The sequence below is a fragment of the Saccopteryx leptura genome, chromosome 1 (assembly GCF_036850995.1).
Source record: "Saccopteryx leptura isolate mSacLep1 chromosome 1, mSacLep1_pri_phased_curated, whole genome shotgun sequence".
NCBI classification, from domain to species: Eukaryota; Metazoa; Chordata; class Mammalia; order Chiroptera; family Emballonuridae; genus Saccopteryx; species Saccopteryx leptura.
Window position 1 is genome coordinate 387635815 of NC_089503.1, and position 26641 is coordinate 387662455.

A 26641-nucleotide genomic window follows, 5' to 3' on the forward strand; every position below is an offset into this window, starting at 1 on the left:
GGGGGCTGAGGACGTCCACGGGGAGGGGACAGGAGTGTGGGACTGAGGACGTCCACGGGGGACAGGAGTGTGGGGCTGAGGGCGTCCACGGGGGACAGGAGTGTGGGGCTGAGGGCGTCCACGGGGGACAGGAGTGTGGGGCTGAGGGCGTCCACGGGGGACAGGAGTGTGGGGCTGAGGGCGTCCACGGGGGAGGGGACAGGAGTGTGGGGCTGAGGACGTCCACGGGGGGGGGACAGGAGTGTGGGACTGAGGGCGTCCACGGGGGGGGACAGGAGTGTGGGACTGAGGGCGTCCACGGGGGACAGGAGTGTGGGGCTGAGGGCGTCCACGGGGGGGGACAGGAGTGTGGGACTGAGGGCGTCCACGGGGACAGGAGTGTGGGGCTGAGGGCGTCCACGGGGGGGGGACAGGAGTGTGGGGCTGAGGACGTCCACGGGGGACAGGAGTGTGGGGCTGAGGGCGTCCACGGGGGGGGGACAGGAGTGTGGGGCTGAGGGCGTCCACGGGGGGGGACAGGAGTGTGGGGCTGAGGGCGTCCACGGGGAGGGGACAGGAGTGTGGGGCTGAGGGCGTCCACGGGGGACAGGAGCACGGGGCTGAGGGAGGACTGCGGTGCTCAGAGTGGGGGGACAGGGGTTGCTCCCGCAGGCAGAGAAGCAGGGCCCTGGTGCAGGCTGGGCTGGCAGGGGCGGGAGAAGTCCTGGGACGTGGGGGGGAAGCCGGCGGAGTAGGGGGGCAGGTGGGAGCCCCGGGCTGGGTCCCCAAGTCCCACTAAGAGGACTGGGGGGCTGGCAAGAGAGGGTCCCCTGCCGCTCTGACTCACCGGTGGTGGCCACCACAGACACGGGCCCCACACGCTGCCGGCCGTGGAGGCCATAGAGGTTCATCTTATACTTCCGGTCCGGTGCCAGGCCGGGGATGGTGACCGAGGTCTCATCGCCCCCGACGGGTACCACCCGGGGCTGCCCCTGCGCGTCCTTGAACTGGATCGTGAAGGAGCTGAAGTCGCCCTGGGCCACCGTCCAGGACAGGCGCAGGGAGTCCGGGGTCACGCCGGTCACTGTCAGCTGCCCCAGCTGCGGCGGCTGCTGCGGCTCTTGGGGTTCTGGGGGGTGGGGCTCCTCTCTCTCCCGGGGGGCTGTAGATGAGAGGATTCAGCTAGGACTGAGCTGGCCACCCAGGAACGGGGCCTGGAGGGGCCATCACGCCTGGAGGGTCACCCCGGATCACACAGGAGGCCTGGCACTGCCAGGGTATGACACACGTCCTGGGCCTCGGGGAGCAGCTGAGTGGGCTGGACAGGGCCCAGCGGTGCGGGGGGGAGGCTGGCGCCCCTCAGCCCGGGAGCGGGGCCAGGATGTGGAGTCAGCCTTCTTGTTGGGGGGCCCAGCCGGCTCCTGGCTGAGAGCAGGTGTGTGGAAGGCGAGGAGTCGTCCCAGGGGGCGGCACTCACCCGTGGTGCCCTCCGCCGTGAGGGGGCCGTGCCACTTCTCATCGGCGATCCCAAACAGCGAGAACCTGTACGTGTGGTTGGGGTCCAGGGGGGACACGGGGACCGAGCGCTCGGGCCCTTCCACGGGCACCTCCCGGGGCTGTCCGTCCCTGTCTCTGAACTGGACCGCGAAGGAGTCGAACTGGCCCGCGGGGACCGTCCAGGACAGGCGCAGCGAGTGGGGGGTGGGGTCCGTCACCCACAGCGCCCCCAGGCGGGGCGGGGACCCCGGGTGGGGTTCACTCTGAGGCGCTAGGAGGGGGAGCAGAGAGAAGGGGGGAGACGACACAGGTCAGAGGGCAGGCAGGGGACACCCGCCTCCCACACCGTCACGCTGAGTGAGGCCATGCGGGCCGCCCAGTGCGCGAAGGTGCCCGGCTCAGCGGGCACTGGAGGACCACCTCCAGCCACCACTCTGGCGACAGGCGAGGCCCACCCAGAGGAAGGGCCCGACTCTCTCCCAGCCCGGCCGGGGGCCTCGGGGGGGGGCCCAGTCAGCCCTCCCCCTCCACGGCCAGGGAACAGGCGAGGCCCACCCAGAGGAAGGGCCCGACTCTCTCCCAGCCCGGCCGGGGGGCCTCGGGGGGGGCCCAGCCAGCCCTCCCCCCTCCACGGCCAGGGCACTGTTCCAAGGACAACCCCGCTGCTTCCCGGCTCAACTACTAGCTGGGCCCCCGCCCCCCGAGAGAGGGGTGCAGCACACTTGGAGTGAACTGACGTGGGGGGGTCTCCCCCACCGTGCCCCGGACCACAGGACCTCCCCCCTCATCTTCCCCTCTGCTCTCCACCCCCAGCCCAGGCTCCAGAAAGAGACCCCGCCCTGGTTGCCCTCAGGCCCTCAGCCCCTCAGCCCCGTCACCCTCCAGGGCAGCTGTCCCCAGGGCAGTGGCTGTCCCCACGGCAGCTGTCCCCAGGGCAGTGGCTGTCCCCAGGGCAGTGGCTGTCCCCACGGCAGCTGTCCCCAGGGCAATAGCTGTCCCCAGGGCAGTGGCTGTCCCCAGGGCAGTGGCTGTCCCACGGCAGCTGTCCCCAGGGCAATAGCTGTCCCCAGGGCAGTGGCTGTCCCCAGGGCAGCTGTCCCCAGGGCACTGGCTGTCCCCAGGACAGTAGCTGTCCCCAGGGCAGCTGTCCCCAGGGCAGTGGCTGTCCCCACGGCAGCTGTCCCCAGGGCAGTGGCTGTCCCCAGGGCAGTGGCTATCCCCACGGGAGCTGTCCCCAGGGCAGTGGCTGTCCCCACGGCAGCTGTCCCCAGGGCAGTGGCTGTCCCCAGGGCAGCTGTCCCCAGGGCAGTGGCAAGCTCGCACTGCTCGGTCCTGTGGTCACTGTGCAGCCCTGACTCACGCTCACAGGGTCTGACACGCCTGGCCACACCCTTCACTCTGGCCTCCGGGACACTGCTGGCTCCCTGGGGCTCTGCACCTCTCCAGGAGCCACCCCTCAGGTGACCCCGCCGGCTTTTCTCCGCAGGCGCCCTGAGTCTTGGCCCTCCCCGGGGTCCTCCCAGCTCACCCCTGCTCCTCCCGTCTGTCGGCACTGACGACACCCCATGCTCCCTCCTTGGGCCTCCCCTCCACTCCCCACACTCGTAAGGGCGGCCGTGTAGCCCCAGGGCCTGTCACTTTCTGCTTGAGTGGCTCCTGTGAGCCTCAGCCTTCCGCACCCACAGCTGGGGCGCGCCTGCCAGGGCTACCGGGAGGACCGGGTGTGAGGAGACGCCCGGCACACGCCTGACCTTAGCAAACGCTCAGGTGTTTTCTCTAAGTGGCCTGCCGTCTCGTTCCTCATCGCTGCTGGTTCTGGTCTCGGGGGACAGGACAGTCTGATCCAGAAATGTGGGGTGCCTGGGGCCCCCCGCGCTCTCTCACCCCCCCCCCCCCGACTGACTGCCTCCGCCCCAGCCAGGCCCCTGTCCCTCCTTGCTGGCTCTTACGTCACTCACTTCCAGCCACCCACCATGGCAGCCCTGTGCACTTTGTAAGATACGGAATCTTGTCTCCATCCGTGCAAAACCCCTCCAAGGCCCCCCAGGGCCCTCAAATGAGGTCCAAGCTCCGGTCCGACCCGTGAGCCCGGTCCCCTCCTCTGCCCAGGTGCCCTGCTGTCCAGTGAGAGGAAACAGACGTGTGTCCTACAGAACCACACTCACTCTTGCCTTGCTCTCTCCATGGCTCCCTCTGTCTGCACCGCCCTCCTCGACCTCTCTGGCTGACCTGCCACTGTTTTTATCCTTAAGGATTCACCTCAGGGGCCCCTGCTTCCGGGAAGCCTTCCTGGAGTTCTCCAAGCACTGGGAAGCCCCCCCTTGACGCCCATGCAGAGGGTGGGGGCAGGTGACGGCTCTCACTTACAGATCTTGGCTTCAGCCACCAGGGGGCCATGCCTCTTCTTGCCCACAAACCCATACAGGACAAATTTGTATTTGCGGCCGATGTCCAGGCCGGTGACCAGGGCTGAACGCCGGGGCCCCTCCACCGGCACCACGTGGGGCCCGTCCCTGTCTTTGTACTGGATCACGAAGGAGTCGAACTCGCCCTCAGGGACTGTCCAGTGCAGGAGCAGGGAGCTGGGGGTCGTATCTGTCACGGTCAGCTCACCCAGGCGTGGGGGGGCCGAGGGCTTCCCAGGCGGCTCCCCGTCCCTGTCTGGAGGGGGGGGAGGGGGTGAGAGCAGAGCGGGCAGGCTCAGCTGCGGCCTTGTCTTCTTCCCTCCGCTCTGCCCACTGGCTCACTCCAGCCTGGACAGCTCTCTCTCCCTCGAAGACTCCGTTTCCCTACTCTATGACCAGCCTTCCCGGGAAGGGAACTCCCCCCCCCCCTGCAATTTCTGTTCTGAACTCGGAGCTCTGGCTCTTCCCCACCCTTCACAAAGATCTCAACCCCTCTCCACACCGAGGAGGTTCGGTGCGGGACAGTTTCAGGTCCCCCCGGGTTCTTCCTGAGAGTTTTGAGACTCCCCCCTGCTGCTGTAGAGCAGTCAGAACTTCTCTGGCCCTTGACTCCCCCTCCCTCAGTGGTGAGCTTGACCTGGGGTTGCCGGGCAACCGGCTTTCCTGGTCCCGTGAGGAGGAACCAGGAGGGAACGAGAGAGCCGGGAGCCCCTGGCCCTGACCTTCTCTGGCTCTGCAGACCTGGCCCATCTCTGAAGTCCTGATGGCCATGGTGCTCCCTTCCCCGAGGAACCCTGAGGAGAAACTGGCCACGGGGCCACAAAGCACTGGCTACGGCAGCTCAGGCTCTCTGGGGGGCGGGGGTGCAGTGCCACTGTCCTAGCCTGCCCAGTGGGGGGGGGCCGGGGCTGTGGGGAAGGTGCAGGGTCAGTATCACAGGGCCAGAGGCCTTCCCACACCCATCCTGAGAACTGTGGGGCAGAGCAGTGACCGGGGTGTGGGGCAGGACACAGGGCAAAGAAAGGTATGCGGAGAAACAGTCTCACCTCCTGACTGGTCCCTCCCACCTTTTCCTGGGGTGCACCCCTCCCCACCCGCCCCACCATTGATCTCGCACCCGCCCCACTATCTCTCGCCGCTGAACCCTCACCTCCTTTCCTCCCTCCACTTCAACCCAAACACGGTGCTGCTCTTCTACCCCAACCGACCTCGAAAGTCCCGGTGGCCCAGCCCCCCAACACTACTCCCACCCCAAACTCAGGACCCTGCTCTGAGCAGGAGCCAGGATGTACCCATAATGCCTTGGTAGATGAGAGGGGCAGAGGGCTGGCCCTCAGCGGGCACCCCACGCAGTGACAGCTCGTAGGCGGCTCCGGGGGGCGGCGAGGGCAGCAGCGCCTGCCGGACGCCGCCGGGCAGCAGCTCCTCATGCGCCCCCAGCCCGTCAGGCACCCAGAGGCGCAGCTGGAAGTGGGCGAAGGCGTCAGGCTGGGCCGTCCAGGCCACTCGGAGGCGTCCCGTCTTGTCTTTACCCAGCACTTTCAACTCTCCCAGCTCCTGGGGGCGCTGCTGCAGGCCCGGGGCCCGAGCCCCTTGAGTGGTGGAAGGGCCGGAGGGAGGAGGCTCGTCAGTGGCCCCTGAGAAGCCTGAGGAGGAGGAGGACCCTGGGAAGGGCAGGGGGAGAAAAACGGGGAAGTCCAGCGTGAGAGCCAGAACCGGAAGTCCAGCGTGAGAACCAGAACCGGAACCCCAGCCCGCAGGCTCTGCCCTCGAGCCTCTAGGGGCCTGCAGCATCCCCCAGGCCACTGCCTCTTCCCAAAGGTCAGCCGGGTCCTCCAAACACCCCTGTCCACCTCACCTGGACAGACAGGCCTGCACGTAATAAATGAAAGAAATAGAGCCTGCCACCCCTCTCCCCTATGACCCCCAGCACCCCCCACCCCCAGACCCTCAAGTCCCTCCCCGCCACTGGGCTGTGGTCATGGCTTCCATTAGTGCCGCAGTGAGAAGCCTGGAAGGAAGGAGGAGAAGGTGGTGTTAGGAGAGAAAGGTGCCAGAAGAGAAACAGTGAGGAGCGCAGGGGGCGGGGCGTCCAGCGCAGGCGGCATCTGGGTCCTAAGGAGAAGAAGAGCCCCGCAGCCCTGGGAGGGGGAGCCACGGAGCGCCCCTCCCCTGAGCCCAGACACCGTTCCTGTGGGAGAGAGCACGTGAAGTGGAGCCGGCTCAGAAAGCAGTGGTTTCCCCTGTCCCATATACACGCTCCAAAGCCACCCCCAAGCAGTGCCCATGTGTCTCTGTCTGAGGTCGCGGCCAAATTGTGGCTGACCACAGCCTTCGGCCACCCTCACCACAGGGAGTCAGAGCCGGAACCCCCGGGGTCAGTCTTGCCCTGCCTCGCCGCCCGTGCTGCTGCTCCGGCCAGTCGGCAGGCCCTGCCCGCCCCCCAACGCCCTCTCTACCACGGAGAACGGCCATCCGCGAGGACCCAGAGGGCTGCGCTTCGCTGGGGCGTCCCCTGGGGCCTGGGCCGGGCAGGGCTTGCAGGCAGAAGGGCGCTGTAGGGGTGCCGGTCTGAGCAGTGCGCAGAGGGCCCCAGGGATGCAGACTCCGAAGGCAGGCAGGCAGGCAGGCGAGCCGGGCAGGGGAGGGGTGGGCCCGCGCCGCGCCCACGCTACCTGTGGTGGTGATGAAGGCGTAGGACTTGGAGGTCTGCCCGGCCCGCACCCCGTGGACCTCCACGTGGTAGGTGGTGCCAGGCCTGAGGTCGGGCAGGCTGACGGTGCGCGTGGAGCCGGGCACGGTCAGCTGCCCACCGGGGCCGTCTGCGGGCGGCTGCGGCTGCCAGCGCAGCACCACGCGCTCGAAGTGGCCGCGGAGCCCGTCGAGGGACACGAGGAGCGAGCCGTCGGCGGAACTGCCCAGGACCTCGGGCTTGGGGTGGCGGGGCACGGCCATCCCATCGACGCCTTCGGGCGACGGGCCGTAACCGCCTTGGTCCGAGTCCCGCTTCCGAGCGCCGGCGGAGTCGGGGCTGGCGGTGGGGCGGGGGCGGCGCGGCGGGGGCGCGGGCGAGCCGGCGGGGGCGGCGGGGGCGGCGGCCGCCAGGCGCCGCTGCAGGTACTCGTGGATGCGGCGCGCCACCGACGCGTAGGTCTGGTTGGCCGGCAGCGGGTAGCCGCGCGCCCGCAGGAGGCGCTCCAGGTCCTGCACGGTCCCGCGGAAGCGGCCCAGCTCGGCCGTCAGGTTGCCCCACGGCCGCCGCGGGGGTGGGGGCGCTGGCTGGGGCGGCCCGGGACGAGGCTCCTCCTGCCCCTCCTCCGCCGGCCGCGGGGCGCGCGGGGGCGGCGGGGCCGGGACCGGCCGCGGACGGGGCCTGGGGGGCGGGGCGGGGGGCCGCGCCTCGGGGTAACCGTAGTGACCTGGTGCTGCCGGGGGGCAAAAAACGGGGAGGGAGGAGGGGAAGGGCCAATCAGCGGCCGCCGCCCCCAGCACCCCTGCGCGCCTCCCGCGCGGGTCCCGCCCACCGGAGCCGGACGCCGCGGCCCCGGCTCCCCGGCCCCACCTGCGAAGAGAACCGGGAGAAGGGAGTCCGCGCCCCAGCAGCCCCGCCCCCCGCGCGCCCTCCTCGCCCCCCGCGGCCGGTGCGCTAGAGAGAAAAGGGAGCCGGCGGGCGGGGCCCTGTGTCTGCGGAAGAGAAAAGGGGGAGCGGAAGAGAAAAGGGGGAGCGGGAGGGAAGGTAAAAGCTCCAGCCAGTGCGCGTCCCTCTGTTACGGGAAAAGAAAAGAGCCCGGCATCTGCTAAGAGACCTCGAGGTTAAGTGACTGCCATGAACCCCTCCCTCTCCAAGCAAACCCCGGTTCTCAAGTCAACAGGAGTGCTGGTCTCCTGCCAGTTCCTACAAGATCGGGAGCACGGACTGGGCGCAGGGACTGTCCCCTGACTGGGTGGGTCACCAGCACCTCGCGTTCACTGCTCTCCCTGTGGGCGGCTCCTCCCATAGGCCAGCCCACAGCCTTCCTGCAGGAGCGCCAGAGCTGTCTCCCCGGTGCCCTAGGGACGGCCACACTCCCTGCCAGGTGCATTCAGAGGACCCTGTGAGTCTCACGTGGGCTCCCAAAGAAGGGGCCACCGCTATAGAACCAGGCCCCCCGCCCGGAACCCCAGGCCAGCCATACCTGTGTTGGCCCTGACAGAGGCTGGGTAGCTGACGGCCCGGCCCCGCTCCGCGGTGACAGTCACCACGTACTCCACGCCTGGCATCAGGTCGGTCAGCAGTGTCCCGTCTGCCTCAGGGGGCACTTCTAGCCGCACCCTCTGGTTGCCAGCGGTGACGTAGGACACCACGAATCGGTCCACCTCAGCCTGGGGTCGCAGCCAGCTGAGCTCCAGTGTGGTTGGAGTCACCGCCACCACCCGGAGGTCCTGGGGACCATCAATCACTAGCCAGGGTGGAATGAGGAGGGGTCAGCTGGGAGGAGTCTGGTTCTTCCCAGAGCCCTGCCCTGCACCACGCCTCACCTCTGCCCTCCCACACCCCCCAGAAAGGGCAGATTCCTGGCTGCCCTCTGCTACCCAGCTCTCCACGCAGAACCCCGCCCCACGGGGCTTTGCGCTCACTGGTGGTGATGGTCTTGGAGGCAGGAGGGCCCCAGTTAGTCCCTCGAAGGGCTCGGACAGTGACCTGGTACTCCTGGCCAGGGGCCAGTCCTCTCTGGTCGTAGGCTGAGGCAGAGCTGGGCACCCGTGCCGTGAATGGGGGGCTCGCCCCCTCTGTCTGCAAGAGAGAGCACACCACCAGGTGGGTCAGGGCTGGCCCTCTGCCCCACCTGCCGGCTTAGTCCCCCGATCTCCCGCCTCCAGCTCCAGGCGGTGTCCACTCGGGACACGTAGAACTCGGCCCTCGACCGCTGCGGAGCGCGGACGGTGACAGCAAACACGTCTGGGACACTTCCTCTGTGCCAGCTACTGTTTAAGGCAATGCATGCATGCGTGTGAGCTCACTGAGTCCATGGTGGTGTGACCTCAGAGTCCCTCTCTTGGGCACGACCTTGCAGCCTGCTCATCAGCTGTGTGCCAGCACCCTCCCCGACACAGGGCTCTGGCTTCCCACCACAGTCCCGACTTCCTGGGCAGGACAAGCCTTCTCCTAAACCCACGCCTGTCCGGACAGACTACAGACGAAGTGGGTGAGGGATGCCCCTTCGGTCTCACTTCCTCCCTAAAGCACCTACCCAAGCCTGAGCCCCCCGACACCCGCCCCCTCTCTGTGTAGTCTGGGTGTGACCCCTGTCATGACAGTTCTCTCTAGACACTTTTTCTGTCTCTTCAGCAGAGCTATAGGCCCTCAAAAACAAGGCCCAGCCTGACCAGGCAGTGGCGCAGTGGATAGAGCATCAGACTGGGATGCGGAGGACCCAGGTTCGAGACCCCAAGGTCGCCAGCTTGAGCGCAGGCTCATCTGGTTTGAGCAAAAGCTCACCAGCTTGGACCCAAGGTCACTGGCTTAAGCAAGGGGTCACTCAGTCTGCTGAAGGCCCACGGTCAAGGCACATATGAGAAAGCAATCAATTAACAACTAAGGTGTTGCAACGAAAAACTGATGACTGATGCTTCTCATCTCTCTCCGTTCCTGTCTGTCTGTCCCTATCTATCCCTCTCTCTGACTCTCTGTCTCTGGGAAAAAAAAAAAAAAGGTGCACCTGCTCAGGGTTCCACAGATGCATTTTTCAGTGTTGTACCTGGCATCAGGCTGGGCACTGAGACACAAAGATAAAAGATAGGGTCCCGGTGTTCACATAGCTCATGCTCTGGTAGCTGAATGTATGGCCACGTCTGAAGTTTTATTAGATCCCTGTAGGAAAATGGCTGGAGACTGCAGTCCTGAGACAAGTCTTTGGTGTGGATTTTGGAACGCCAAGTCCGGCAGGGGCAGACTGCTGCCCTGGCAAGCACTGATAAGATTGTTTATAGAAAACAGCTGATCCCTGTAGCATTTTCCTGCACACCTGAAAGCTATTAGTTAATCATCCTTCTCTGCACCTGAATCCATTTAGACTAATTTGACCCAGGCTCTGCTAATCTGCTTGATGAGCAAAAACACAAATAAATATGATGAGGCTGAGGCTGCAGAGATCTGGGCTCTCAGTCCTGGAGGCTGGGAGTCCCCTGGCCCCATCTTTTCTCTACGTTGTGTCTTGTGTGTGTTTTTCTTAAGTCCTTCAGCGCCTTCCTTTCGTGCACCCCCATTGCCGAGCTGGTCTCAGCAAGTGGTGCCCGAATAGGGACTTAACAAACAGGGACCTGACAGGAACAGGGACCGACTGGAAGAAGGATCCCCGGAACGATAAATAAGTAAGGAAATAACCGCTGGGCCCCGAGGGGAAACAGAGGCCCCGGTTCTGTTCGTCACAGGAAAGCGGTAAGGACATCCTCGGGAAAATACAGGGTGACCACGGGGAACGAGGAGAGTGTTATGAAATGCCGTCCCTATGTCTGTCTCTTAAAACAGTTGTTGACGGCTGGCGGGGCTAAAGCCAGCAAAGCAAAACTTTTGGACAGCCTGAAACCAGAAGCCATGGACAAGGAACAGAGAACCCGTCGCACTTTTCTCTAGTGGCTGCTGTTCACAGAGGCCTCCTCTCTAAACCCCAAGCAGTGCCTTTAAAGTGGACAGCAGATAAGCCTGTTTGGATTGAACTGTGGCCATTAGCTAAGCAAAGATTGGAGGCTCTTCAAGAATTAGTATTAGAACCATTAGAAAAAGAACATATAGATGAATCATTTAGCCCATGGAATTCTCCAGTGTTTGTGATAAAGAAAAAATCGGGAAAGTGGAGGTTTTTGACAGATTTACATGCAGTAAATGCAGTAATTCAACCTATGGAAGCTTTACAATCAGGAGTGGTAAATCCATCCTTAATACCTAAGGAATGGCCGTTAACAGTGATTGATTTAAAAGATTGTTTTTTTCACTATACCTTTGGCACAGGAAGATCGAGAAAATTTGCCTTTTCTGTACCCTCTCTTTTTTTTTTTTTTTTCTGAAGCTGGAAATGGGGAGAGACAGTCAGACAGACTCCCACATGTGCCCCACCAGGATCCACCCGGCACGCCCACCAGGGGCGACGCTCTGCCCACCAGGGGGCAATGCTCTGCCCCTCCGAGGCGTCGCTCTGCCACGACCAGAGCCACTCTCGTGCCTGGGGCAGAGGCCAAGGAGCCATCCCCAGCGCCCGGGCCATCTCTGCTCCAATGGAGCCTTGGCTGCGGGAGGGGAAGAGAGAGACAGAGAGGAAGGAGGGGGTGGGGGTGGAGAAGCAAATGGGCGCTTCTCCTATGTGCCCTGGCTGGGAATCGAACCCGGGTCCCCCGCATGCCAGGCCGACGCTCTACCGCTGAGCCAACTGGCCAGGGCCCTGTACCCTCTCTTAATCCTAAAGAGCCAACGAAAAGATTTCAGTGGAAGGTACTGTCAGAAAGCATGCTTAACAGTCCTACTATTTGTGAAAACTTTGTAGCTAAAGCCCTGGAACCTGATTGGTCACAATTCCCTCAGTGCTACATTATCCATTATATGGAGGATATTCTTGGAGCAGCAGGAAACCAAGAAGAATTGACTAAAATCTATTCTGCTTTAGAGAGAAACAGGTGCAAATTGTTGGCTTAAAAATTCAGTTAAAATTGTTGGCTGAAAAGATTCAACAGGCTGTCCCGGCCTCACTGTTGTAGACCTCACTACAATATCGACAGGCTGTCCCGGCCTCACTGTTGTAGACCTCACTACAACATGACCCCCCAAGTACAAATACGCAGAGGGCCTCACTGTCGTAGACCTCACTACAACATGACCCCCAAAGTACAAATACGCAGAGGGCCTCACTGTCGTAGACCTCACTACAGCATGACCCCCAAAGTACAAATACGCAGAGATAGCATCAAGACCTTAAGTGATTTACAGAAATCCCGGCCTCACTGTTGTAGACCTCACTACAATATGACCCCCCAAAAGTACAAATACACAGAGATAGCATTAAGACCTTAAGTGATTTACAGAAATCACTAGGAGATATTAATTGGCTGCACCCAAAAGTGGGAATTATGACACATGAGCTCTCTATTTTCTCTTTTGTGTGGAGACCCTACTAGTATGATTGAAACAGCTTTGTGAAAACCTTAATCACAACCTCTTACTAATCATTATTCTCAATTACAGCAGACTGTCCGACAATGCTGCTTCCTTTTCTGTATCACTCATATTCGTTCACTTACTAATCTTCCAGGACCCTTAGCTGCAGGCAGTGCTACAGCTGACCATGCCCACACTTTGGACTCCATCCACTGAGAAAATGCACTGGGAAGATTGTTGTGGGCCTGATAATGTTTTGCTACTTACTGGTTCCTATGGAACTGTGGTCCACTGGGCCCCTAGGGCAGTCTTTTTCAACCAGTGTGCCATGAGACATGGTCAGGTGTGCCGTGGGGAAATTAAACATGGGTCCCCAAACTACGGCCCGTGGAGGCTATTTATCCAGCCCGCCACCAGCCGCCTCCATCCGAACATAAACATTCCCCTCACAATCCCTCCAGCTACCAGCGACAGGAAGAGTGGAGGCACAGGGAACGCTCACTGACCAATCACCTTCTAGGATTCATCCCGACCACTAGCGATGAACCAATAGTAGGCCGCCTCTCATCCACACCCAGGAAGGTCCCCGCTTGGGCTGCCGCGCACTTGTCATTGTGTGGCCGCGGTGAGTAGTTGAAGCTGCTACTCCTCCCCATGGTCACGATTTCTAATCCTGGTCAGGACTGGAGGTAAATGTTGCCACCACTAGATGAAGCCTCAGCCTCAGCTGGTTATGTCTATCCTGATGGTGTATATAGATATTTGACCTTTTTTATTTTTAAAAGAGGCCCCGCAGAGGGTGATATACAATGCATCACAATGCATCACAGTGTTATCTAACTTTAAAGCTAAAGTTTGCTGATCTTCCTTTGGACAGTTTTTGGTTATCTGTTGCCAAGGAGTTCCCCATTCTGGCCAACAAAGCTATTTTGACATTGCTCCCGTTTTCAACCACATATCTATGTGAGCTGAGCTTCTCAAGCTTGACTGCGATAAAAACTAAAAACAGAGAGAGACTGAGAACTGTTGAGGAAGAGCTTTGTGTGTGTCTTTCTACCATTCCTGCCAGGATATCCATTTTGTGTTCATCAAAACAGGCCCAGGTTTCACACTAAGTGAGTATAAATACATTTAGAAACTATATTATTAACTATATATATAATATGTACTGTGTTAGAGTGTCATTTTGTGTCATTTTGGTAGGTGGTGTGCCCCAGGATTTTGTAAATGTAAAAAATGTGCCGCGGCTCAAAAAAGGTTGAAAATCACTGCCCTAGGGGGTATGCAGTTCGAGACTGTAGCAAGGAGAATGAGACTTGCAATTCCCCGGGAAACTCTATGATGGAGTGTGTCTAATTAACACTGTGCGAGGCATTGCTGATGGTCTGCAAGCCCTTAATTCTATTTCTCGGATAAAACAATGGGGTACTGGATTATTGGGAGGTCGGATACGTATTATTTCAATATGTTTTACTTTAGTCCTCAGATGCTTGCAACAAACCCTCAGACGATCAATACAGAGAGAGGCTGCAAAAACTGCTAACACAGAAACACAAAAACAAAAAGGGGGACATGTAGGAAAATGGCCAGAGACTACAGTCCTGAGACAAGTCTTGGGTGCAGATGCCAAGTCCTGTGGGGGCAGAACGCTGCCCGGCCAGCACTGATAGGATTGTTTATAGAAAACAGCTGATCTCTGTAGCCTTTTCCTGCACACCTGGAAGGTTTTACTTAACCATCCTCCTCTGCACCTGAATCCAGGCTCTGCTCATTTAACCCAGGCTCTGCTAATCTGCTTGATGAGCAAAGAGACCAATAAATATGATGAGGCTACAGCAGGGGTCGGGAACCTTTTTGGCTGGGAGAGCCATGAACGCCACATGTTTTAAAATGTAATTTCGTGAGAGCCATACAACGACCCATGTACATTAAGCATTATCCAATAAAAATCTGGTGTTGTCCTGGAGGACAGCTGTGATTGGCTCTAGCCACCCGCAACCATGAACATGAGCGGTAGGAAATGAATGGATTGTAATACATGAGAATGTTTTATATCTTTAACATGTTTTTTTATTAAAGATCTGTCTGCGAGCCAGATGCAGCCATCAAAAGAGCCACATCTGGCTTGTGAGCCATAGGTTCCCGACTCCTGGGCTGCGGAGATCTGGGCTCTCAGTCCTAGAGGCTGGGAGGCCCCTGGACCTATCTTTTCTCTATGTTGTATCTTGTGTGTTTTTCTCAAGTCCTGCAGCATCTTCCTCTCGTGCACGCCCATGGCCGAGCTGGTCTCAGCAGATGCCCGCCCAAACCTCTCTGTGTCGCACATGCCCCTGCAAGTGTACATTCGAGGTGTTAAGACTCTCAGTGGCGACCCCACTGGGACACTGTCAGCCCCTGCTCCAAGCGCGTCTCCTGCAGTGCCAGCTGCTGGGGGCGCGGAAGGAGCTGGGCGTCTGCGAGCTGTCCAACGGCCCGTCTCCCTGGTCTGCCCGGTGACCAAGGACACTCTGTTCTGCTGAGCTTTGTTGGCCGGGATGGGGACACATCCATTCAGCCAAGCAGGACTGGAAATTTCAAAAGGTACTTTCCTAAACCAGGAGAATTGGTAGAGAGATCAACAGAGTAAATACCAAAGTATAAAACCAGATGAAAGGCCACGTAGAGGTTTCCGTGTTGAGGATGAATAAAGCTTGGTCAGAGTCCTCTTGGCTGAAAAGGTGTCCTGGGCACATAGGAGCCCCGCCCCTCTCCTGCTCACCCCGCCCTAGGATACCCCAGCCTAAGAGGCCTTGGGTTAACTCAGCTCAAGACCTATGACGTCCTCATCCTTCCTGTGACTTAACTCTCTCTGTCACCCTTTGTTCCCCAAACACACACATACAACCTCCCTGGTCCTGGAAGCCGGTGGTCCCTGGTCCTCTCGGTGAGTGAGAAAAGCCCATCCCAAGACCTCCTTCTGCCTTTTCGACTCCGCTTAGTCCCTCCTGAGATCCACTGTCTCCCTGAGAGTCCCTCTGTCAGCACATCTGGCTGGTCTGAGGCAGGCTCTCTAGCCAGGTGCTAGCCTCTGGCTCTGCCCCTCAGTGAAAGCTTGGCTGCTTCACTGATACTGTCCTTGGCTAGTTTCTAACTCTATTTTCTTTTTATTTTTCTTTTAGAGAGAGAGGGATAAACAGGAAGGGAGAGAGATGAGAAGCATCAATTCTTCATTGTGGCACCTTAGTTGTTCATTGATTGCTTTCTCCTATGTGCTTTGACCAAGGGGGCTCCAGCTGAGCCAGTGACCCCTTGCTCAAGGCAGTGACCTTGGGCTTCAAGCCAGCGACCATGGGGTCATGTCTCTGAGCCCACACTCAAGCAGGCGACCTCAGGACCTGGGTCTTCTGCATCCCAGTCCGACACTCTATCCACTGCGCCACCGCCCGGTCAGGCTCTAACCCTATTCTTGATATCGATTTTGTGGCCCCAGGTGGTCAGTGTCACTATGCCTGGTCCCTGGAGCTTACTTCACCCTCATCCCCTTTTTCAGACCAGACTCCAACACGAACTTTTCTGAGGCTGTAAGGTCTTCCGTCCCAGGAACTTGGCGTAGCCCTGGTTTCCTGGCTGGAGAATCTACCCAGGCAAGGAACGCCTGGACCTCTTTCTGTTCAGGGTCCTCCCTCGGTTTCCTCATGCTTTCTCTCCCACTCATAGAGGAGCCGGCATCGTGCAAAAACAGCCAGACTCCTTAAGCTGGTGGTCCTCCGGCTTGGGGGGCATCAGAATCACCTACAGGGCTCATGGCAGTACAGGTTACTGGGCCCTATCCACCTCCAGAGCTTCTGGTTCAGGCAATCTGGGGGCAGGTCTGGATTTCAACACCGTGCCTGTCTGCCGAGCTCCCAGGTGAGGCTGACGCCGCAGACCCAGGGACCCCCCCTGGAGAACCGCTGAGTCAGAGTGACAGTGCCAGGTGTGCAGAGAGGAGAGCTGTTCCTCTCTGGCGTTCTGAAAACCATTTCAGCGGCTGCCTGTGCCCCTTGGCCAGGGCCAGCAGCGTCTGGGCTTCGAGAGAGTCTTCCCAGAGAGGGAGAGACAGACAGGCTTCTAGGAAGGTGGCAGCAGCCGGAGGGCAGCCAGCTACCGCACACATTCTGTGCCAACAGAAGCGGGCAGAGAGCACTGGCCGAGGCGAGAGGCACGGTTCCAGGGGCCAGCCCCGGGAGGTGTCGAGAGTCCAGTCTGAGGGCCGGCAGCACAGGCTGGTGGGGAGGCCCAGAGGGGTGTCTGGGCTCAGCGAGAACCCAGGGTGTGACCGAGGCCCATACCCAGAGCAAAGCGCACGAGCTGACAGCCTGGCCAAGCCGGGCACAGGCTGGCTCAATGCCACCCAGCCCCGCAGCGAGCGGGGACGCCTAGGGCTTCAGCCGAGAGGCCCCATCTCCTGACAACACCCAAGGGTGGGCTGGCAGTCACTAAGAGCGGGGGCACTGCTGTCCTGCACGGACGGCCCTTCCAGCTCGGCTGTTTATTTTAATTCCACTTTCCCTCAAGTTTCTTTGGAAAGTTCCTTTTAAAAGTCCCAGCCTCTCGAAATGAGAACTATGTAAATAGTACACACAGAGAAGAGGAGAGTGGGAGTTAACAGTGCTTATTTTGAGTGTGAAGCAGCCAAGAATTATTTGTTTTTTTCCCCTTAGTTGCCAAATTCTTGTCTTGTGATTAAATTATTTTTGTACCAAGTAAAAGTTGTTTTTTTTTTTTTAAATAAATAAAAGAAGAAGAAACCCAAGCTGGATGTACAGCAAAGGAGGGATTTCTACCTCTGCTTCTGTCAGGGGGTGAGGAGAGACAGAACGTGGCAGGTGTCTGGCTTGGGGGTATAATAAAAATAACCAGGCCAGTAGGGGTGGGGGTGACAGCCAGCACCCCTGAGCTGCCCTGTCTGTCCCAGAGTCGCCCTAGCGTCTTTAGACCCTGGGAGTGATTTGTGTTCCCAGAGTCCCGGCTGGGCTGGGATGAGGGTGACCTGGCCTGCCCTCCACGACCTTTGTGGGATGAGGCGCAGAAGGACATGAGTTGGACAGTAGAAAGGTCAGATGACTTGGAGCTCGGAGACCAAACACATCCTTAAAAGCCCCATCTGCACAAAGGGAGGGGTCTCTAAGGAGAAGCCACAGGCTTTGTCCTTCAAGTGCACCCCCCCCCCGCTGCCGCCGCCCAAATATTTTAAGAGCGAGTTGAAAGGAGGCAGAGAAAGAATGTTTTTCAACACACTGACAACGCGGAGGCGGGAGAACCACTTGCTTCACACGTTCAAAATGACTTCAACGGCCTGGACAGCTGGCCCCAAACCGAAGAACAGAACCCCGAGCAGAGCCGATCGCAAAGCCCTGGGCTCGGGCCGGAAGAGGGTATGCAGTTGAACACTGTCCTTTTCCCTTTCTTTTTTGCTTCCTTCTGTTTTCTTTGTTTAATCTGTATTTTCTAAAGTTCCTACACTAAGCCTATATATATTCAATAATAAATAGTTATTTTAAAAATAGTTATTTAAGGCCTGACCGGTGGTGGCGCAGTGGATAAAGCGTCGACCTGGAAATGCTGAGGTCGCCAGTTCGAAACCCTGGGCTTGCCTGGTCAAGGCACATATGGGAGTTGATGCTTCCAGCTCCTCCCCCCCTTCTCTCTCTCTGTCTCTCTCTCTCTCTCTCTCTCTCTGTCTCTCCCTCTCCTCTCTAAAATGAATAAATAAATAAAAAATTAATTTTAAAAAAAATAGTTATTTAAAAAAATAACTATTAATAAATAGTTATTTAAAAAAAAATATGCCTGACCAGATGGTGGCACAGTGGATAGAGCCTCGGCCCGGAATGCAGAGGACCCAGATTTGAAACCTTGAGGTTGCCGGCTTGAGTGTGGGATTATAGACATGACCCCATGCTCGCTGGCTTGAAGCCCAAGGTCACTGGCTTGAAGCCCAACGTCGCTGGCTTGAGCAAGGGATCACTCTGCTCGGCTGGAGCCCCCAGGTCAAAGCACATATGAGAAAGCAATCAATGAACAACTAAGAAGTTGCAACGAAGAACTGATGCTTCTCATCTCTCTCCCTTCCAGCCTGTCTGTCCCTATCGGTCCCTTTCTCTCTTTCTCTCTGTCTCTGTCTCTCTTGCTAAAAAACAAACAAAAACCCCCCCAAATATGATCCAAACAGCTGACAGTTTGTGTGACTGAGAGAGGTGCCACTGTCTCCGGAGTGAGCCGGAGAACGGCTGAGCCTCTCCCGGCATGTGAGGTTTGGAGACGGGGCACAAAGCAGGAGGTACTGGAAGAGGGGCCTCCGGAAGTGAAGACTTCAAGAACAGAGTCCTAGGGGGAAGGGCGGAGGAACCAGGGGGCTTGGCCCTTGAGAACGAAGGATGGCGTAGCGGCTGGAGGAAGGGTGAGCAAAGAAAGCACCCTGACTTTGTTAGCCGCTGTCACCTCAATAAGTTCATTTAAAAAACAAAAAATAAGCCCTGGCCGGTTGGCTCAGTGGTAGAGCGTCGGCCTGGCGTGCAGAAGTCCTGGGTTCGATTCCCGGCCGGGGCACACAGGAGAAGCGCCCATCTGCTTCTCCACCCCTCCCCCTCTCCTTCCTCTCTGTCTCTCTCTTCCCCTCCCACAGCCGAGGCTCCATTGGAGCAAAGATGGCCCGGGCGCTGAGGATGGCTCTGTGGCCTCTGCCTCAGGCGCTAGAGTGGCTCTGGTCGCAACAGAGCATCGCTCCCTGGTGGGCAGAACGTCGCCCCTGGTAGGCGTGCCGGGTGGATCCCGGTCGGGTGCATGCGGGAGTCTGTCTGACTGTCTCTCCCCGTTTTCAGCTTCAGAAAAATACAAAAAAATAATAATAAAATAAATAAAATAAAAGAACCCCCCCCCCACACACACACAAATTAACCCTGTTGGATGGACATTAGAATGGGGCAGATTTGGACTCAGCAACAACAGGAAGAATGGCCAGCAAAGGACCGGGCAGCCTCAGAGTACTGAGCTCACTGTCACGGGAGGAGTCCCAGCGGCCGTGGGCCAGCGCTTGTGGGAGAAGCTGCAGAAGGCCTATGGCGCCCACCCCATGGGGAGCAGGACCAGACAGTCCTCAGAGCAGCTTCAGGAGCCCAGGCATCTGGACTGGACCACTGGTCACCTGGAATGTCCCCCGGGGGGTGAGCACGCCCACCCGTCCCGCCCTCTCAGCCCCTCCTGCTGTGGCTCTCACCACGCCCACCGTCCCGCCCTCTCAGCCCCTCCTGCTGTGGCTCTCACCACGCCCACCCGTCCCGCCCTCTCAGCCCCTCCTGCTGTGGCTCTCACCACGCCCACCCGTCCCGCCCTCTCAGCCCCTCCTGCTGTGGCTCTCACCACGCCCACCGCCCCGCCCTCTCAGCCCCTCCTGCTGTGGCTCTCACCGTGGGGATGAACTGGATTTCATAGGCATCCACCGGGCCGGGCGCACGGGTCCACTCTGTCCGCACTGTCGTCTCCTCCAGCAAATGCATCCTCATGCCCTCGACGGCTGGCATCTCTGCCCAGGAGGACGGGATAGAGGAAGCTGGTTAGCCCAAGGCAGCCCCACCTGACCCCCTCCACCACAGCCCTCCCTACGCGAGGCCTCACCGGGAGACCAACCCCAGTCCCCACTCCTCTCCGGGGGGTGGGACAAAGCCCACAGAGGCCCGAACAGGCGCTGGGTGCCTTTATCCTTCCCCCAGCTCCAGGAACACAGACTGTCCCCAAAGCAACCAAAGGGGACCCCCCCCAACCTGGTCATCAGGTATCTGAAAGCAGGTCCTGCTGCCCCTGGTGGACACCGGCTCCCCGGCTCTGACTGCCCCTCCGCACCCCCATATATGACTCCCTCCCGCTCTTCCTCCAGCGCCCCGGGCCCTCAGGACTCCGGGTCAGGCCTTCACGCTCGCCGGGATTCCCAGTGCCCCGACGGCGCGTACTGGGGAACGCGCCCACTCACCGTCTCCGCAGTCCTCCCCGGCATAGCCCTCCTGGCAGACGCAGGTGCCCTCTCGACACTCGCCCCGGCCGCGGCAGTCCCCGGGGCACGTCTGGATGGAGCAGTCAGGGCCGCGGAAGCCCTCCACGCACACACAGCGGCCAGCGCGACACAGTTCCCGGGGCCCGCAGCCGCCGGGGCAGGCGCTGGCGGGCGGCTCCTCCTGCCCGCAGTCCTCGCCGCTGTAGCCCGCGTGGCACACGCACGCGCCCTGCACACAGCGCCCGCGGCCTCGGCAGTCGGCCGGGCAGGTGCGGGTGGCGCAGGAGGGGCCGGTGTAGCCCGGGTCGCACACGCAGCGCCCGTCCTCGCAGCGGCCGTGCCGGTGGCAGTTGGAGGGGCAGGTGCGGAGGCCGCAGTCCTCGCCCGCGTAGCCCTCCCAGCAGGCGCACACGCCGTCCTGGCACAGGCCGCGCTGGCTGCAGTCACGCGGGCAGCGCCTCACGCTGCAGTCGTCGCCCGAGTAGCCGTCGTCGCACACGCAGTGTCCGTCTCGGCACTGGCCGCGGCCGCGGCAAGCCCCGGGGCAGCTGCGCGCGCCGCAGTCCTGGCCCTCGTAGCCCGCGTCGCACGCGCACACACCGTCCTCACAGCGGCCGCGGCCGCGGCAGTCTCCGGGGCACCGACGGCTCCCACAGTCCTCACCCGTGAAGCCCGCGTTGCACACGCAGCGGCCGTCCACACAGCGCCCGCGCCCTCGACAGTCGCCGGGGCAGGCGCGCGCGCCGCAGTCCCGGCCGCTGTACCCGGGCCAGCACACGCAGCGGCCGCTCTCGCAGCGGCCCCGGCCCCGGCAGTCCCCGGGGCAGCTGCGCACGCCGCAGTCCTCGCCGCTGTAGCCCGCGTTGCACACGCACACGCCGTCCTCGCAGCGCCCGCGGCCCCGGCAGTCGCGCGGGCAGGCGCGCGCGCCGCAGTCGGGCCCCGTGTACCCGGGCCAGCACACGCAGCGGCCGTCCTCGCAGCGGCCCCTCTGGTGGCAGTCGCTGGGGCAGCTGCGCACGCCGCAGTCGTCCCCGCTGTAGCCCGCGTCGCAGATGCATTCGCCGTCCTCGCAGCGCCCGCGGCCCCGGCAGTCGCGCGGGCACGTGCGTGCGCCGCAGTCCTCGCCCGCGTACCCGGGCCAGCACACGCAGCGGCCGTCCACGCAGCGCCCACCCTCGCCACAGTCGCGAGGGCAGGTCCGCGCCGCGCAGTCCTCGCCGGCGTAGCCAGGGTCACAGACGCAGCGCCCATCTTCGCAGCGGCCCCTCTGGCTGCAGCCCCGGGGGCAGGTCCGCGCCGTGCAGTCCTCTCCGGTGTAGCCGGGGTTGCACACGCAGCGCCCGTCCTCGCAGCGGCCCCTCTGGCTGCAGCCCCGGGGGCAGGTCCGCGCCGCGCAGTCTTCGCCGGTGTAGCCGGGGTTGCACACGCAGCGCCCGTCCTCGCAGCGCCCCCTCTGGCTGCAGCCCCGGGGGCAGGAACGCAGGCTGCAGTCGTCGCCGGAGAAGCCCACCCGGCACACGCACACGCCCTGCACGCAGCGCCCGCGGCCGTGGCAGTCCCCGGGGCAGGAGGGCCAGCCACAGCTGGGACCGGTGTAGCCGGGGAAGCACACGCAGCGACCGCGGACGCAGCGCCCCTGATCGTTGCAGTCATCCGGACAGGACACAGCAGCCGAGGGGTGGGAGGACGGGGTCGCCTCCACGTCTGTGGGGTCCGAGCAGATGGGTCCACCCCAGCCCGGCTCGCAGGAGCAGGCGCAGCGGCTCAAGTCAAACACGCCGTGGAGACTGCAGAGGCTGCGAACATCTGTCTGGCCTGGAGTGAGAGCGAGAGGAGGGCCTGACTCTCTCCCGAGGAGAAGCTGAGCCCATACGGTGGTGCCCTGAGTCGTCCCCTCCGCAGCGCTCCCACTCAGTCTGTGTGGTCTCCTACAGCCCCGCCCATGCCCGGGGAGGACCCGGGAGCGCCCTCTAGCCAGGTGGTTTCCCTCTCCACGCTGTGCTCTGGGCCGCACTTACACCCCTCCCAAGGGTGAGGAAGGGGTGCCTTTTCCTAATTCATAACCAGGTCCTTTATAGACGGGCAGCGCCCACCCAACTCCACCTGCCTCTTTTTCTGGGTCCCCGGCTGCTCACCTGTGCCGGCCTGGGTGGCAGCAGGACAACACCCCCCAGCGCACTGCTCCTTCAGCCCTTTCACCAGCTCCTCCAAGATCTCTAGCCGGATTCTTAGGGCCTGCACCTCCGAAGCAGGAACGGGGGGCTCCGTGCCCGGGGGACAGCCACAGCCAGCAGAAGGGGGCAGGTTAATGCGGTGGGTGAACACCACCTGCTTCTCCCCTCCTTCCACGATGTGCTCGTACAGCTGAGGGGAGGGGTTCCCCTCTCTGGGCTCTGCTCTGCGGCCCCCCGGCTGAGGAGGGGGCCGTGGGGCCGGGAGTGTCCTGTTGGAGCGTGGAGAGAAAGGGCCGGCGCTGACTGTGCCCAGCAGCAGGAGCAGGGCCAGGCTGGAGGCTAGGGAACACTGGGCTGGCATCATTCAGGAGGCTGCAGGGAGAGAGGGCGCGTGTGAGAGCAGCTTCACACAGAAGACAAGGTGCCCCCCCCCCCCCCCCCCCGCCGAACGCACATGTTCACAAGTCCCGCCCCCCACCACTAATCTACTCAACTCACATGTACGTAAAAATCCACATTTAACCCAACCCTAAGGAATACCTGCTTGGAGACATACATGTGGTCTCTGGTTCACTTTGTTTTTATTTTTTAGTGAGAGAGAGAGAGAGGGACAGACAGAGACAGGCAGGAAGGTAGAGAGATGAGAAGTATCAAGTCTTTGTTGCGACACCTTAGTTGTTCATTGATTGCTTTCTCATATGTGCCTTGACTGGGGGGCTCCAGTAGAGTGAGTGACCCCTTGCTCAAGTCAGCGACCTTGGGCTATAAGCCAGCAACCATGGGGTCATGTCTATGATCCCACACTCAAGCCGGATGAACCCGTGCTCGAGTCGGAAACTTCAGGGTTTCGAACCCGGGTCCTCTGTGTCCCAGTCCGATGCTCTACCCACTGCACCACCGCCTGGTCAGGCTGGTTCATTTGATGGTGTCATTTGGTCACCCTGCTCCTGTCTCTTTTTACTGTGTCTGTTCCCCAGACAGCACATAGTGCATTAGCCCCAGGGCCTTTGCACTGTGTGTTCCCTCTGTCTGGGGCGCTCTTCACTCAGCTCTCTCTTTTTCTTCTTCTTATGGAACGCTTCATGAATGTGCATGCCATCCTTGTGCAGGGCCGCACTAGTCTTCCCGGTCAGGGCTCCAATTTTAGGACCCGTGCTGCCCAAGTGAGCCCTCCCTCGGCCCTCAAAGGCGGGCTCCTTCCTGTTCGGATCTTCACTCGCGTGTCATTGGCACCCAGCAGCCTTCCCTGCTGCCCGCAGGATCTTCACGGCACGCGCTGCGGCCTGACCCATCCGCGTGTGCGGGCACTTGCGTGTTCTCTTTCTCCCACTACTAGAATGGGAACTCCGTGAGCAGTGCCCGGCACACGGGAGCTGTCCAACACATTTACCGTATTTCCCCATGGATGAGACCCTCCCACGTATAAGACGCGTCTTAAGTTGGGGGCCCGAAATTTGAAAAAAAAAAAAAAAAAGTATTACATAAAGTTATCGAACTCAAGTGTTAGTCATCATCAAATTCATACAACTCCTCATCCGTGCGAAAAAGTGAGAAATGCAAGTAAAAGAAATCTACAACCACTGTATAAGATGCACCCAGATTTTAGACCGCGCATCTTTTGAAAAAAGGGTGCGTCCTATACATGGGGGAATACGGTAAATGTGTGCCTTCCATGGGCACCTGGATCCTGGCTCGGGCTTTCTCCCAGGAACCTCTGGGGGCAGGTCACCCTCTCTCTCTTTAATTCAGCGTCTCACCCTCAATTAGCTCTTTCCTGTCGGCTTTTACATGACCTCAAATATCTTCTCTCTTTTTTTTATTTTTAATTTTTTGAAATTGGATTTATTGGGGTGACATTGGTTAATAAAATAATATAGGTTTTAGGTGCACAATGATACATCGTCTGTACACTGCACTGTGCATCCACCACCCCAAGTCGAGTCTCCCTCCATTACCATCTATCCTCCCTCAGTCCTCCCCCATCTCCCCTCCCCTTCCCATTCTCTTTTTTTTTAAAAAGCCCTTTTCCCCAGGACTTACATGACCAGATATGTACATTTATTATAAAGGGGCAAGGATAGACAGACCAAAACAGGGTCCAGAAACAGACCCACCCATGTGTGGTCAGCTGATTAACGACAAAGATGTTACTACAGTTAAGAGGGACAGCCAGACCGGGTGGAGGCACAGTGAATAGAGCATCAGACTGGGACACGGAGGTCCCAGGTTCAAAACCCTGAGGTCGCCGGCTTAAGCGCAGGTTCATCTGGTTTGAGCACAGCTAACCAGCTTGGGCCCAAAGTTGCTTGCTTGAGCAAGGGGTCACTCGGTCTGCTGTAACCCCCCAGGTCAAGGCATATGTGAGAAAGCAATCAGTGAACAACTAAGGAGCCGCAATGAAGAATTGATGCTTCTCACATCTCTCTCTCTTCCTATCCCTCTCTCTCTCTCTGTCTCACACACACACACACACACACACACACACAAAAGAGAGAGAGAAGATGAATGGTCTTTTTGATAAATGGTACTCAACCAACTGAAAATCCGTATGGGAAATACACCTATCTCTACCTATGTCCACATACAGAAATTAACTTTAAATGAATCTAATGGACCTAGTTGTGAAAGGTAAAGCAATAACCTTCACAGCAATATCTTGTAAAAGAAAATACAGGAGAATATCTTTATGTATTTATTTTTAGCACGCAACACATTCATGAGAGAGACAGACAAACAGACAGACAGGAAGAGAGATGAGAAGTATCAACTCATAGTTGCAGCACCTTAGTTGTTCATTGATTGCTTCTCATATGTGCCTTGATGGGGGGGGGGGGCTCTAGCTGAGCCAGTGACCTTGAGCTTCAAGCCAGTAACCTCTGGACTCAAGCCAGTGACCATAAGGTCATGTATATCAGTGGTCCCCAACCCCCGGGCGGCGGACTGGTACTGGTCCGTGGGCCATTTGGTACCGGTCCACAGAGAAAGAAAAAATAACTTACATTATTTCCATTTTATTTATATTTAAGTCTGAACAATGTTTTATTTTTTAAAAATGACCAGATTCCCTCTGTTATATCCATCTAAGACTCACTCTTGACATTTGTCTCGGTCACGTGATACATTTATCATTCCCACCCTAAAGGCCAGTCCGTGAAAATATTTTCTAACATTAAACCAGTCTGTGGCCCAAAAAAAGGTTGGGGACCACTGATGTATATGATCCCATGCTCAGGCCCGTGACCCTGCGCTCAAGCTGGATGAGCCCGCATTCAAGCCAACGACCTCGGGGTTTCAAACCTCAGTGTCCCAGGTCGACACTCTATCCACTGTGCCACCACCAGTCAGGCAGAGGAGAATATCTTTATGACCTTGGAATAAGCAAAGATTTCTTAAAATCTAACCACATAAAATTTAACCATAAAAGGTTTCACACAAAACTTAACCATAAGAAAGAGATTGATACATTGCACATCACTGAAATTGATAACTTCTTGTCATCAAAAGGCACCATTAGGAGAATAAGAAGGCAAACCGCAGACTGGGGGGGAAATACAGTTGACCCTTGAAAAAAGCAGGGTTGAACTGTGTGGGTCTCCTTATACACAGATTTTTTCCAGTTGACCCATGCAACTCCACCCCGCCTTGTTCAAGGGTCCACGGATGTCTGGAAATGTGAGTGCGCAGAGACAGCTATGGTTATACTTGGATTTTCAATGGAGCAACCTGTTGGCACTCCCAACCCCCCCCCCACACACACACACTGTTCAAGGCTAAAATATATGTGAGCTATGTCAGAAACAAAAAAAAAAGAGAAGAAGGGTTAAAATCTAAAATAAAAAATTTCAAAACTAAGACAAATAAAAGGCAGGACAGGCCCTGGCCGGTTGGCTCAGTGGTAGAGCATCGGCCTGGCATGCAGGAGTCCCGGGTTTGATTCCCGGCCAGGGCACACAGGAGAAGCGCCCATCTGCTTCTCCACCCCTCCCCCTCTCCTTCCTCTCTGTCTCTCTCTTCCCCTCCCGTAGCCAAGGCTCCATTGGAGCGGGGTTTGCCCGGGCGCTGAGGATGGCTCCATGGCCTCTGCCTCAGGCGCTAGAGTGGCTCTGATAGCAGCGGAGCAACGCCCCAGATGGACAGAGTATCGCCCCCTGGTGGGCGTGCCGGGTGGATCCCGGTTGGGCGCATGCGGGAGTCTGTCTGACTGCGTCCCTGTTTCCAACTTCAGAAAAATACAATCAATCAATCAATCAATCAATCAATAAATAAATAAATAAATAAATAAAAAGGCAGGACAGCCAGTTTCTTAAATTGACAAAAGAATTCAATAGGCACTGCAGATAAGAATACAAGGTGCCCACAGGGCTACTAAACATGAAAAGGTGTATAACATTGCCAGTAACCAGGGAAACGCAAATTAAAACCACAATAAGCCTGACCAGGCGGTGGCACA

At 59.0% G+C, this 26641-nt stretch overlaps 1 protein-coding gene across 1 annotated transcript in view; it reads right to left on the reverse strand.

Moving 5' to 3' along the window:
* The window catches only part of TNXB (tenascin XB), an 87701-nt gene that overhangs the window by 51256 nt on the left and 9804 nt on the right, over window positions 1–26641 (reverse strand). Inside the window, exons 2-11 of the mRNA XM_066359815.1 lie at window positions 22153–22563; window positions 19994–21832; window positions 19434–19549; window positions 8499–8655; window positions 8057–8320; window positions 6557–7306; window positions 5174–5545; window positions 3844–4137; window positions 1457–1747; window positions 827–1141 (exon numbers count right to left, since the gene is read on the reverse strand). Of these exons, the coding sequence (XP_066215912.1) occupies window positions 827–1141; window positions 1457–1747; window positions 3844–4137; window positions 5174–5545; window positions 6557–7306; window positions 8057–8320; window positions 8499–8655; window positions 19434–19549; window positions 19994–21832; window positions 22153–22555 (4801 nt within the window). The 5' untranslated portion in view covers window positions 22556–22563. The remainder of the gene's footprint in view (window positions 1–826; window positions 1142–1456; window positions 1748–3843; window positions 4138–5173; window positions 5546–6556; window positions 7307–8056; window positions 8321–8498; window positions 8656–19433; window positions 19550–19993; window positions 21833–22152; window positions 22564–26641) is intronic.